This window comes from Typopeltis vanoorti, chromosome 18, assembly GCF_054136105.1.
Source record: "Typopeltis vanoorti isolate ZY-2024b chromosome 18, IOZ_Tvanoo_1.0, whole genome shotgun sequence".
In the NCBI taxonomy this organism is placed as follows: domain Eukaryota; kingdom Metazoa; phylum Arthropoda; class Arachnida; order Uropygi; family Thelyphonidae; genus Typopeltis; species Typopeltis vanoorti.
In genome coordinates this window covers 55,906,089-55,921,298 of record NC_143566.1, presented here as the reverse complement: position 1 = coordinate 55,921,298, position 15,210 = coordinate 55,906,089, and the positions used below count along the sequence as shown (strand labels likewise).

At 36.0% G+C, this 15,210-nt stretch overlaps 1 protein-coding gene across 1 annotated transcript in view; it reads right to left on the bottom strand.

The window, feature by feature from the left end:
* The window catches only part of LOC150096682 (tyrosine-protein kinase transmembrane receptor Ror2-like), a 54,641-nt gene extending 40,673 nt beyond the window's left edge, over positions 1-13,968 (bottom strand). The window contains exon 1 of the mRNA XM_090408691.1: positions 13,818-13,968. Within this exon, the coding sequence (XP_090264817.1) occupies positions 13,818-13,968 (151 nt within the window). The remainder of the gene's footprint in view (positions 1-13,817) is intronic.
* Positions 13,969-15,210: the final 1,242 nt, after the last annotated feature.

Here is a 15,210-nt window from a genome sequence, read left to right as displayed (position 1 = left end):
AAATTCCGGTTTAAATCGGAGAAACCGTTCCTGGGAGCTGCACACGTTTTACAGAACCCGGTTAACTATAACGGAACGAACGGTATGATTTTAAATTGATTTTGGCGCACTGCCCTATCTACCCAAGGCATTAATAACAGAAATCACTACGAAGAGCGCTACTGTCGCCTTCCATGTACGTGAATGTCTTTGTTATCCTGTTCATTTTATTTCGTGCCTTCACTGAGTGTGTATTGTTAAAGTGCCTCTGATAATGTTAACTTAAGCTAGCGAAACGTTGGCTGTAAATAATTAATTTTAGCTAGTAAATTATTTATTGATATTACAGTGTCTAAAAATAAATTAGTAGAAACACAATATTATGATAAGAGCAGTATATGAGAATCAACTATAGAAAAGAGACCAGCTTGGTGCATGCAGAGTAAGTTCTTTTGCACGTTTCTTCTACTTTAAACCATCCAGGCCTCCAGATTTCGAAGGCTGGAGAAAGAATTGAAAACGTTGCAACTGGCAATCGATTTTCACTCATTCAAATAAGAAAAGACTAAATACAGTAGCCTGTATAGCAAGCAGGCTACTTTAAGGAAATTACTATGGAGAGTGATGACCTGTGTTCATCTCTTATTCAAATCGCATTCAAAATAATTTAAGTACTTACTTACTTGAACCTAGTTATCCATATTTCTGTGATTGCAGACGTAGACATGGGATAGATGAGCTCGATTCCCTTCAGTAATGGAATACAGTATGAATTCTGGTGCTGTGAAGTTGAGTTAAAATTTCGTTCCGTGAAAAAGGACTTCACCTTAGAAGATTCTTCGTGTATTATGAACTTTCTGCAGAATTCTCGTGTTGTTTAGTTAATTGATTTCATCTTTTTTTTCGCAGAAGTGTATGTGCTGCTGAGAGCATGAGTTTTATATTTTCAAGATCTTCCACTCTCTATGTGATCCCCCCCCCCCAAAAAAAACGAAGCCTCGCTTCAAGGCGAGAAGCGTTTTTCATCAATAAACTTAAAGCGACTGAGCCAATGCCAAGTGAGAGATCGGCAAAAGTTTGATAAAAATAAATATTTCTGTGGCTTATTCACAATGTGTAACGTAGAATTTAATATACGATCTTATCGATTATAAAACAGCGTACTTAGAAGAAGTATATGATATCCACCACGTGATTAAAGTAAAACTAAGGTGAAGATATATCCCTAAAAATATTAAGGTCGCACATGAAGTTTCTCTATCCGATGAATCAGACAGAAGAGAGTTTTTATTACTGTAATAATGGATTTTATCTAAAAGCCATTTTTCATCTATTTTATCTATGTAGATAATTAGGAGTTTCTTCTTCCTCTTCCCTTCATTCTACTCACTTCGTTTGCCAGTCTCCGGAGCTTCTCATCTCCAGCTGACTTGCTTCTTGGAAGCTTGTCAAAAGGATATATAGCGGAGTTGTTTGACGATGAGAATTTTAAAGAGCCCCAAGAAAAGCAAAGCGGTGGTTTAATACCTAGAGAATGACGGAAAAAACATGCGAACAGTTTTATATCCATAATAAATTTATTTTGAAAGACTAAACAATAATAGGTCTCTGTTTGTAAAACAAAGAAAGCTTTGGCATCTAATACAATAAGATTCATATACTTTAAATTGTTATTTAATCTTTCATTGGACACCAAAACTAGGGAAAAAGTAAATTGTTAGGAAGACACCCAAAATTCGATAAGTGTAAGTTGAAGTCAAAAAGATAGAGCAAAACATCCACATCCAATTCTTCTGCTTTTGTAGTGACTGATGAAGAGCATTCTCCACAAAATTCCTCTAAAAATGCCTGTAAACATCACTCTGTTAAATTTATATTAAATTTAACATCTTTAAAGAAAACGTTTAACATCATTAAACGGTTTCTTTCTCCTTGTACCAAGCTGACCCCCCCCTCCCCCAGAAAGGTTCGGAATTAATTACACTATTAAAAAATGTGGACCATTATTATCTTCAAAAATAGCACTAATAAAAGGGAAAAAATTCAGTCGTTGACACCATGTTTTTTAAATATAAATATAATACCAAGGCAACTCATAGAAAACGTAATCCCCATATGTGCTGCCATAATAACACTGTAAGGAATAGTCTTTAACGCAAATGCCAGTGTACCTATTTGGTGAAAAGGCGCGCCCCTTTTCAAATACACATTTTCTTTATTAATATAGTTTGTGTACTGTTTGTGTTAGTTTTTCGTTGCTGTGTATGTGTGTGTAAGTCAAAATTCTTTCGATGTATTCGGCTAATTTTGCGGTCAAAATTTTCACGTTTTAATCAGCTGTTTGTTTTTAATCGGCGCATATTTATTTTTGTATGTGTGATGGATTAAATATTCGCTTTACATTTCTTCTCTATATGTAATGCTTCATCTAAACACCCTGAAGTAAAGATGGATTCATTTCTTTCTAAGAAACTTTTAGAAAAATCCAAAGAGACATGACAGATCAAGAAATAGGATGGAAAAAGACATTAAGTATTGCTGAGCCAGCTGATAAGCACATTTGAGATGTGCATCTGTTTTTCCTTAAATTCTGCTGGAGTTGCATTTAAATTTTACTAAACTTTATTCCTTATTGTGAAGCTAAAGTCTCAAAATGTCTTAAAGCAAAGGACCTTGAAGAAAAATTCTGAGACTGTCACACTGCTCTCTCTCTCTCTCTCTCTCTCTTATCTCCCAGTAGGCCGCAGAATTACCAGTAGGTCTCAGACGTAATTGAAAAAAAAGTAGCAACCCAGTCTTTAAAAATCTGTGGTTGTCAAAGAATCTAGATAGGCTCTTGCTGTAAGACAAGAGAATTGCGCCGGAGTCTTATTTCGGTTATTAGAAGTTCTGTGCAGAGAGTCGCTTTACATGGCCGGTATTGCTGCTCTTCTGTCAGAGCATAACTGATTAATGGATTTTAATGAAAGTATGGTACGTGAAGACACTAAAATTAATTTTGAGACATAGTTTAATTAAACGAAATCGTCTTTATACGTTTGGTTAAACTAAATTGAAAAATATAAATACCACTCACACTGAAAAGCTACAGTAGTTCACTTACATGAATATACAATATAAAATCTCGAAGTATATAAATATATGTGTTCTATTCTCTTCAGCCTTATGGGGCAGCAGGCTACTATACCAGGGAGATAATTATGAAGAGAGGTTTACGAGAGACCCGTTAACTCACCTTTAGTAAAGAGACCAGATAAAGGTTCCTCACTCATGAACGGGAATCGAACCCGGGTCTTTCCGACCAAAGAGCTTCGTCTATACCGACTAAGCTACGGAGGCTCCATATAAACATATGACGAATTTTAAATAATATTTATTACCGAATATTATGCCTAAACAGTATAATTGTCATCGTGTCTGGAAATTAAAGAAAAATATCCAGACACAGTAATTATGATCGCAAGGAACTTAAATCTGACTATGTGCATGCGCGCACAAGTTCTACTTCTATACAACAGGCTGCTCGCTGAAAGTTGGTTGTTCTCTCTCTCTCTCTCTCTCTCTCTCTTGCGTATCTAATTGTTGGCATGTACAAGGTGAAGGACAGTAGTAAGTAGAGGACGCTAAGAAAGTTATATAGTAGTAGAAGGCAATTTATGGAAAATAACTTTATTTTCTTTAATATCAGATTATTTATATATTTTCTAGCTGACTTTCCGGTTTAAACGTTAGACAGTTAATCTCCATTTCTCACTATGGTTGAGGGGGGGGGAGAGGAGTTAAATCACGCCCGAAGAAGCTAAGGTTGTTGATGTCAGTGTATTATGCGAAATGAAAATCCTCAAAACCCTCCGCTCACTGTACGGGATCGACTAACTTACCTTCAGTTGAAGGTTAGTTAGCATCCCAGACGAGATTCGAACCCAGGTCTTGCCAATAAAAATATATCATGGATACCCATGTTGAGCATTCATACGGCGTGCTAGTTAAGAGGAGGTGTTCCTAATCCTAAATAGTGCTGATTTGTATGTGCTATTATATGTTCTATGGTCGATTTTGCTGAGTTGTGAGATTAAAAACCCGACGTGGGATGTGGATGAAAAAATCCTACTTACTGGCGTCATTGATTAACCTACTCTGGAATCAACGAAAAAAAAAATTCTCTAGTCGGTGACTGCAATTGAATCTGTATGGTCTTTCTTCTGTAGACTAGTGTCATGAATGTTACCATGAGGCAAGCATAGTATGGTATGATATGGTATATAACATGCTATAAAAGCAGCAGTGGAAATTGTAATAAATTCAAATCTTCACGAAAGTTGTATCATTGGTGAAGTTTACCAGCATGTAAATCATCACTTAAGATTAGCTTTATTTATACAGCTGTCCCATATACATTAAAGGTTCACTGAGATATTTGCGCATTAGCTTGCATATATATATTTTTATTTCGTAGGATGATACAACAGATTCCCGTGAGCCCCTTTTACGGAGAGGTACGATCCCATTTCGATCACCCCCCCCTATTTTATCCGGCTAGGAGGGACCGTTTCTTAAGTATTCCTGACTGTAATCCATGTGTGTTCACGGGACCGGTTTGCCTCTTTTGAAGAAAAACCCCGAGTACCGGGAGAAAACCCTCCATATCCGTATGAGACTCGCTAACCCACCTTTCACGTCACGGATGGGAATTGATCCAAGGTCTTTCCGACTAAGCTACGGAGGCTCCATGCATATATAAGAATTTACTAACACTATTATGATTTTAACAATTAATTCACATGCTGCCATATATAATTAATATTCTTTTCCTGTTCTCCATAAAGCGTCATGAAATTTGTGGGTAATTACTAATGAACTAATGTAACAAATGAACGGAAACCCAACTAAGCAGTCTTACCTCCTGCCTCCCGTACCAATATTAACTGAAGGTGTTAGAGACAGCAAGTAAGACTAGACAGTATGATTTAACGACCTTTGAAAGTTTGGGTTGATGACAGAAACTGGGTGTCATTAAAACAATAGATATGGTGGATTGTTTTCCCTATCCAGGAACTGGGAAACCTCGATGGCATCATTGGAAATATTGTTTATACAAAAGGTCAGTATGAGGGAAAAGAAAAATGCGATTTATGGTGCCTGTGTCATTTGTGGATAAGCCATAAGTTAAACAAACCAAGATGACGTTGGTAGCAAAGAAGTGCATTTATCCACTCAGCCAAATATCCGTCTGCGTGGCAATAAGGTCCTTGTAGAGTTTATCTGCAATACCTCAGTTAGATATTGCACTAATTACTGCAATGTTCTAATTGAATCTGTATAAGGAATAAAAATGTTAGTGAATCGAACTGCACAAATATCACTGAATGGATTTGATTTTATACTATGTGAAAGATGGAAATATTTTACAGTTAAGGTTAGTTGATGGCATTGGAGTTCCGAAAGGAATGCTGGGATTAACACAAAATTTAACTTTGACGATGATAGGCCACAATCATATTAGCGGCTGTTTGGTTTTGGGAAATATATTTATTTCTATTTTTAATGATGAAAAACCCAAAATTTCACAACGATTGGGTTTTTTTTCCTAAGAAAAATTAAATCTTATTAGCATCTAAAACCTTTGAAAAAGATTCCGTTTATACCATATGCGGTAAATATATCGGGCATAAAATTCCGGTTATGCGAGACACTTTTAAATGAAATAAAAGATTAATTCACGTACACAATGAGGCTGCTCTAAACCAATAATAATTGTCCTTAAGATAATGTCAAAAGTCGATGGCCTTTCACAGGCGATCACATTTTCTGACTCAGTCTAGTTGGATTAAGACACTAATTATGGTAATAACTCATAATTAGAGGTTAATTAACCTTCACTCATCGTGTGTTGACCTGATAAACACAGAGGCAAGAAATTCGATAAATCAGTAAGTCTGCTCGCGTAATTCTTTGCCTTGAATATAACCGGAAACTAGGAATGTCGTTTTCTGGACCGTAAACAAAAGCCTTTTGAAGCTTTTTTCAAATGCTTATTACTGGTACAGTATATTGCATTGCTGATTGCCAACAATACAAGTCCAAAGAAAGTAGTTTTTTAAGTTCAAGTCATTTCTGTGTTGCAATTGTTGGAATGCATTGTTGAAAAATCGTTATGGTTATTAATATGCCTATTGTTAAGCCTAATTGTTCCATTATATATGATTATTACATTGCCCTGCTTCATATCGAATCCCTTTTTCTTTTAATCTACTTGCACAAGACGAGATTTCGTATTTGGCAGCTTTTCAACATTATACGGCTTTAAATAATGTGATACCACGACATCCGCGATTTCATTAACGAAATAAAACAGACCGTACTTTCTGAAGGCCTTGAAATGAAATCCGATAACTCAGAGAAGTCATTCTTATTACACTTACAGTAATTGATATGCTACAAACCGAATGTACTTTCTTCTAAGTAACACATTCCTGATAAACTATTTAAAGAAAATTCTCGAAATGGTTAGTGACTGATAAATCGCATATGGTTCAGTTATTTAAAAATATTTCATATTTCTATAGCATATATTGCCATTTTATGAATTTCGAATATTAGCATTCTGAGCATTCCTCAGATCCTCTGATCTTAATTGATATTAAGATTAGAGGATCCGAGAATCTGGAAAATAAATAGGTAAGGAGGAAGTAAACGTTTTTTTTTTTTATTCTTTTTGAAAATTTAAATGAATAAACTATTTGACCAGAATATCACTTATTGTTCGCACAACAGCCAGGAAATGTGTGGAATCACTAGAACTGATAACCGATAAAAGCGACTAATTTCACTGATGCACGATGTATCAATGTAATCGAAACCTCTTGCTTTCCGAACGGCATAATAAATAAATCTTAACACTTCAAAATGATGTCATTTACCAAATTATCCTTACATAACTGATGTTTTAACCCATGTTCGTGGGTATGGAGCTCAACGAATAGAAAATAGTTATAGTGAGTTATAGAAATAATTCCCCATTTTAATAAAAACTTTTTTTTTCATTTATTTGATCACTGAGGAATAGCCACACTAGAGTTTTGAACAAAGAGTGGCCTTCATCAGCGTAGCGCACAACCAGCACTGATTACCACGAATACAAAGACACTAAAGAATGAAACGGGCTATGGTGGTCCCAAGTTTGTTTTCTTAAGACTGTCCTAGCACATTGAAACGATTAAATGTACTCGTCTGAAGGGGGAGAAAGGGGGGGTGGAAAGAAGAAAGGGGGCTGCGGATTTGTGCAGCCATCCAAGAAGACGACCGAGCAATATTGATTTCCTCAGGGTGCATCCTTCAACGTGTTCTTTATTCGCTCCGGAATAATAATAATAAAAAGAAAGGGGGGGGGAGCGCCCGCCATCGACATCAGAAGGAATTCATGAGAAGAGCCAAACGACTGAATGGAGTCCCAAGCAGTGAGCCATGAATATGTTCGCACAGAGCATGTCTGAGAAATGTCAGACAGAATGGTAATAGTGAATTTATACCGGCACGTGTTCTCGCTCGTGTGTACTTCATCGATTGGGGACTCTACAACCAGACGGCATTTATAAACGACGGAAAAGATACGTAGAATATATATGTAAAACACAAATATTTATTGAAATAATAAATTGCTGTCTCAAACTACTCGAAAGGCAACAAACAACAACACAATTGCATTTGCAGACGATAATATGCTAACAGTCAACAATGGTGATGAAGTTTAAAAAGGCTGTTTATTCTATCTTCATATTATTCAGATATCCGAAACGTAACAATAAAGCCATTGCTTTTGCAGACGATATTCGCTAACAATCAACAATGGGATGAAACTCACAATTCTGTTTATTTCATCATCATCGTTTTATTAGATTTCACATGATATTTCTTTTTTTAATTGACTTTTGTTATGTGTCTCGACTCAAATCGTAATTGTATTTAAATATATTAGGATTTCGCTGTTTATATTACTATGAAAAGAATATTATAGATAGGAAAACTCTAGCATTACGTGGCGAATCATTATTTTTCCTCAAGGTTCAAATAAAGATTTTTTCCCCCTCCGAAGTACTCCATAAGTTTGTTTCTGATTTTTGATGTCTTTCAACAATTCCGATTTCTTCATCACGCACTGAGGGGTTCACTGAACTGGTAGCAAACCGATGGATATTGATTTCCGACTGACTTGTCACTGTATCTCTGCCGTAGCTTAGACATGGTGAACTAAAGAAATTTTCTGTACAATAAAAAAAAAAAGCTTGGCAGAACGTGCGAATGTGGCCTGTTCAAGTTTGAGAAAAAGAAGTAATTCTTAATAAGTGTCAATGGCAGTTAGAGAAAAAGTTTTCCCGATTTCATTCGGAAGTTTTCGAGGGGTGGTTTATCCCCCCCCCCCCCTTGAAAAAGCATCTAGCGTCACAGCTGAACGAATGACGACAGGTGGCGTTACTTTAAGAGCCCGATAGATTTTAAAGAAAAAAAAAAGTTTCTTCACATAAATAGAGGATGTTTCGAGAAGCCATACTTTCTTTTACATGTGTGGGATTTCTTTATTGATTGCACTCCAACTGGCACGCTAGGAAGTCGTGACAGTTAAGTTGAGAACTAAATGAATAACAAGGAAAAATGTGTCTCCGATAAAATATGATTTTCCTGATACAAACCTATTTCTTCCATCTGTTTTCTAACTTTTCTCGAAAAGGTTAACGCGAATTTTATTTCGAAGTGACGATCTACATGTAGTTTTTTCCATTCATTTACGTTTTCTTCTTTAAAAACAAAAATGTGCAACAATTAGAACTTTGTGACGTCATATTTCTACTCTGTTACATCCATTACAACTTTAAATATTTTATATTGTAGGCGTAGGTTTCTGTGGTTTAGCAGTTCAAAAGAAAGATTCCGGTATTGCGACCACGTGTTTATTAAGATAAATAAAAATAAACAAACCCGATAAGTTTCGTATGTCGTTTGACTTACATCTTCAGGGATTAAAGGTACCTAAAAGTTTAAACAGAAGAAATGAGAAATTACTCAAAATAATCCATTCTATGATGCTATGGCCGTCTAATTAAATTAAAAAATCCGAATGCAGAATCTGTGCATGCTAAGTTTGAACAATGCTAGATGTTGTTACATTCTGTTGTTCACGTTCACACTGTCCGAGGTCTGACTTGGGTATATTTTTTTATCAATGCTGACCAAACTTGGTGTAGAAGTAGGCCCTGGTTTTTGTTGCATTGCGTTGGAATTCTAAGCATATTTGCAGCTTCTTTAAATTTCCTTGTAAAACAGTTTTTTTCAATATAGGAGATGTTCGTTTTATGCCAGAGTACATTATTGGCATGTGGAAGTTGTGTGGGATGCTAGGCCTGATTTGTGTTCTCTCCTTTTTTGCGCTTCTTTTTGGTGTTCGTTCATACGAATTTCCCTTGATCTTCCCGTCTGGCTTATGTAGCAGATGCCGCAGGAACAATGACTTTTATATATACCTGGTTTATTTAAAGGGTGATGTGGAGGTTTTGGGGAATGTAGAAATCTTGATATTTTTTCTAGCGGAAGAAAAAATATCAGAAACTTGTCGGGTTTGTTTATTTTTATTTATCTTAATAAACATGTGGTCGCAATACCGGAATCTTTCATTTTAAATATTTTATTGTTCTAATTGTTGCAATATTTAGTACAGATTAAAAAAAATATATTATCCATATTTCTTTTAAGTGTTTTGTATTAAACAGATTTGAAACTAAGCGTAATGTTTTTTTTGTTGTTTTTTTTAAGTTTACCTTGCTGAGGCGTTCAGCAAAACAATAATTTTGTAATACACGCCGCTTTATACAGACGACGTCTCTACTTTTTTTCTCTTTTTTTTTTAAACAATAATCACCTTAGTCTTAGAGGATTAGTTTTCGCTTTTCGTGTAAAACAAAATGAAATTCTCCACTAGTGTTTTAACACCTTTTTTTTGTTTTTGGATTTTGTAATTTTTCTTTGTTCTTGAGTAGAGAGAAGATTAGCGTCTGTTTTTGATTGCTAAATAAACTTTTCTTAAAACTTTAATTTTTAACTGAAAGGAAAGAAGACCATTCGTATTCACATCAGAAAGCATCTATTTCATATATGAATTTACATGCAAAGATTCATTATTGCCACAGAAATTTATACCTTATTTTCGATAACGCCCTTGCATTATTTCTCTTTTCATGGCGTTAAAGGATTTGTCGAAAGCAGTTATTTAGTTCGTATCTATAATGGCATAAGGATAACCGGCTAGGAGGCTTCCCTACAACCGTAGGTCCCAAGATCGTAGTTAATTTATTTTTATCTTCTCTACCATTGAGTCATTTGCCCCAAGGCATCGCTTAGTTATTTCTCCTCTCCACAGCCAACATTAATGTGAGCTTGCTTCTGCAGCACGTCGATAAGCAATTTGATTTATTTAATTGTTTCAGCCTTATTAGTATGACTAATTAGCCGCTGGCATGGCATAAGCAGGAATGTTGCGCGCATGCGTTGTAAAGCCTTTTCATTTTTTTTTTTTGTTTGTTTATTTCAAAATGCTGCTGCATTGTTTCTATTGGTTGTGATGTCTGAACGCTGCAATATTTCTACAACCACAGTTATCAAATGTGGTCCTGAAAATTATCAGTTTGTCAAAAAACCTCAGTTGGTTCATCGATACATGATTTTTTTTAAAAAAATAAATGCTATGGGATAATAGTTATGTATCTTTAACGTATTTTTAACATATCAGACAGATATGTGAATAACTGACCACGTTTTCTTAATAAAAGTTTGACTTTTTTTTTTTAACTTAAGGCGATGACAGCCTCTCGGCGAAGTTCTCGACACTGGTCAGACGGTACAAGTCCATCTCAATAGGGTCAAAATTCATCATATCGGTAAACCTCTACGTCCAATGGCTGTATTAGAAATCACTTCGCCTCCAGACGGAAAAAAAAAAAAAAGTGGATCGGGCGCGCGGGGGGGGGGGGAATTGGGTTGGCGAGTGTTATTGTTTTATTGACCAGTGTTCCTTCCCCTGTTCCTATTCTTCTTTGCCGCTCTTTCTTCGGCCAGCCGTCACAAGGATCGTAGTCGACGATCGCTCAAAAGGCGCAAGTTGACTTGAAGAGTTTCTTCGATTTTTTTTTTCTTTCTTTTGCAAGAGAGGGTGCGGTGCAATTGTCTTGTCCCGTCCGCCTATTGATCACGTGCCGACAGCGAACTAAGTGCTAGCAAAGCAGTGCCCTTTTGTAGAGTTGAGGACGTCTTCTGCTGACCAAAGCATCGATATGTTACATCCTGACAGCCACCGCTTATAAGAAACTTGGAGAGTACTTATTAACATAGCAAAAGGTCTTTCACTGCCACGCGGAGGTCACCTTCTTTCAGAAACGTGATTAGGCGCTGTCAGTTTCTTTACCATTCCAACCAGATTTCTCTTCTTCACTGGAATATGGACAAAAAAAATCTTAGTCGATCCTTTTTGTTAGGCGCTTTAAAAACTGATGCATTGAAGTCCGTCTTTGGAATTGCTGCTAATGAGCTACAGACGGAGGTGACAAATGAGTGCAAAGACACCTCACGTTAGAATGATTTTATCGTAGCAACTGCATTTACTTTCATTCATTAGCGTTATGAATGAAGTTTATACTGTTTTTATGGAAACGGTTTTTCGCATTTGATTTGCTGGAAATAATTATCCATTTCCGGTTACTTGATTTATTATTTCTCAATGGCTGAGTGGTTTTACATTCTGTGACTGCTACGTTCGCAGACGAGAGACGCTACTCTGGGAATGGTCTCATTTCAAATTCGTGATTGGAAAAGATTATTATCCGGTCTTAGACCTCAACGGAAGCTCCCGTCGCTTCACAAGATGTGAAATTTTTATTCTTACTAAACAACGCCGCCTATGAATGAAGCATTCAGATCCATACTGTGAGACATAGTGCTAATTACAATATCCCTTCAACAATAGGCTCAATGTTAATGACGTCATCAACACCTTCAGCAGGTATTACGAATGTGACCATGTGGTTTTAATAAACAGTAAATCCAAGACATCGGCGGCAATGTTGATAAAAAAAAATAATAAAAAAATTAAAAAAAAGTATAAGACTGCACACTATTTTCAATAACTGAATATTAATTTTTTTAAGTGTGGTTAGTGGTTTAAAAATTGCCTTGCCCACTTACCTGAACTTGACTGTTGGGTCTACCATACTTGTGTAACAATGCTTTTGGTTCTCAGTCTAAACAGAAAATCTCTCAGATAGATTTAGACCCAAAGTATAGTTAATATTTGACCATTTTTATGTCTATAATAACATTATTTGTTTGAGATAGATGTGACACTATACCTATGCTACTATTGCCGATGTCATTTGATCTCTCTCTCGGAAATAACAATGAGACGCATATTATAACAATGCAATTTATATTTGGCTTAAAATCTGACATTCAGCATTAGAAATCGTTTTAAAATATTTCTACAATGCCCAAACCTACCACACACCGTTAAATCTTCCATATCACGATATGCAATTTTATTAAAAAAGAGAACGTAGGCAATTAACATCAACAGCCATCTTCTTGTACCGAGTGTAATGATGTTTATTTATATTTATTTCTTTTTTGACACAAGAAAAAAAGTTCAGGAATTTGAAATATTTTAAGGATTCGTTCTTAGGAAAATTTAAAAGTGGTTGAAATTCTGAATGGAATTTGCTAATCCATAATTAAAACCCATATCAGGCAGGCTTTCCCTACGCGATTTGAATATCCATCAAGGAAAACTACTCGTAGCTTACGGAAGATGACGAGAAAGCAGCTATTACATGTTTAGTCGAATCGATCGCTCCTCAGGCTACGCAATGACAGAAAACATTAAAAGAAAATGGAGAAGTTTTGTTATTTCCCAGACAACCATTTCTAGTTGTACTATTTCACTGTAATTAGGAAATTACTTTTTTTTTCTAATTATTTTTCGGTAGGAGGTCATTAGGAAAGCCGACAAAAGGGGTTTTAATTCTTTAACTTATTTTTCGTTTCTTGGCTCTTCCGAAAATGCCATTCATCTCTCTCTCTGGAGTTTTATGAACGCTTAATGCACAGGTTGGCAGCAATCCAGCCTGATTTGTTATCGCATTAGAAGATAAAGTAGCTTGACATTTAGGGCTTTGCATAAAATCATTAACGATGAGAGTCAAAAAGCAAAGAATGAATTGCCGTGCTCCTCACAGAATTTCAATTTTTGTACTTGTGATTATTTATCATTCATTTCTTGGTAGAAAATATTTTTGTAAATTCCATATGCTTACGGTTTAGATGGATAAAAAGTGTGAGGATTGTTCTAGTACGTTGCCTGCATTTGATACAAATATCGCCTCAATTATTGTTGTGCTATGTCCAGATCTCGATTGTTGTAGTTGTCATGGGGATAAGGAGTACGTCTCAATCATTCAGGAAAGGTCTGATGATTACTACTTTTAGGATCTTGGATTGCTGTACATTAAATTGAGACATTTCTTTAATGTGGCATCGATATCTGGAACAGTGATCTTCCATCTTATTTTTTTTTTTTATCAGCTGACTACAAATGTTGTGCCATTTTAGTTTTTCCTTCATACTCATTTCTTGTGAGAAAGCGTTATACATTGAATTCGCTTCCATTCTGTTTTTATCTTCCTTCAAAGATCTGTTCCTTCATACGGCAGTTAATATTTCAATACACTCTTGGTACAGAGTGTATGCTCATCTCTTCCCCCTAAAAGAAATCCTCGAAACTCAGAAACACTTTATTTCATTACCTTTACAAGACATTCCTTTGCCATGTGGGGGATTTCCCACACCTTCTGCTAATGTACCGCCAGGAGTCTGTTCACTGGAGTGCATTAACACTGGACAATGAGAAGAAGCAAGGAACTGTGCGGGAGAAGCTGAATCTCTCGGCGCAGTCATTAGATGTGTTGTTTCTGGGTGCGTCTGTTCTTCCTTCCCCCCGTATTGACCTCCCTTTCTCGTCTTTGTACGAGTCGTATAAGGAAGAATCGTACAGCATTTTACTTATCATCTCCCATATTTCTCTCAGTGGGTAATCTTTGTGCGCATGCGTGTTACGCAGTTCCATTGTTGTCAGATACAGTTGGATAACAATCACTGGTTGGATAAGAATGATTTGAATAGAAATTTCAATATTGTCAATGCAATGCCTTTACAAGCTTGCATTAAAAATTTTTAGACAAACAAAGCATAGAAATCTAACGAACAACCATTCTTTGAATTGCATGAATTAACAATGAACCGACTGGATTACGACAACACCATTAAATATAAACATGAAAATTGTCAAAGCTGGCAAATGAATATCGTTTATGAATTAAGAAATTCTGTGTCTTGGTTTGTGTGATCTGATTGACCATCACGTTTTCTTTAGTAGCCTTATCATTAAAATACAATTATTTGGCTTTTTTTTACAATGTACTTATGCATGCAAACTATCTTTTCTCTGTTGTTAATTTCTTATATTTTAACCTTTGCATTTTATCCAAATGATCCAGTCGATCTAATTAAAACCTGATATGCCGATATAACTTCGTATTATGTTACAGAATCTTAGCAAATGAACCATAGAAAAAAAAGAAAAGTTAAAACCTGAAATCAGTGAAAGGAATTTTTCTGGGAAACTTTATGTCCAATCTACTTGACGATCTGATTCGAGATTGCAGGATTGGATTGGCGATGAAGTTACCATTCCTCAGCTGCTTTAGTTCGGCCGGTAGCAATGATGTGCTTTGTCGGAAAGACCTGGTTCATTCCCAATGTAGTATACAACAAGGACATTTATAAGGACTTTCAATTAAAGGCTAGTTAGTGGTTCTCGGAGGTGGAAGGGTCCGTTTCTCCTTTCGGAAAGTTGAGTTTTTTTCTTCCTCGAAAAAGTGCAGTGGTCTGAGTCTCGATAAAAGTTGACTTCAATCCATAGGCTGTCCACCTTAATCCGATAAATTGGTGTTGAGAATCTTGAGCCTAGGCCAGAAAGCAATTTAACAGAACATGAATATGGACACTGGGGGGGGGGGGGGGGGGGGGGGGGAACTTCATCACTTATGTGATATCACTCATTCTTGAAGATTGTGGTGCACCCCGACTTGTATATCATGATGAGAAGTTAATCTCGCTGAGTGGAGTAGTGACAACTGC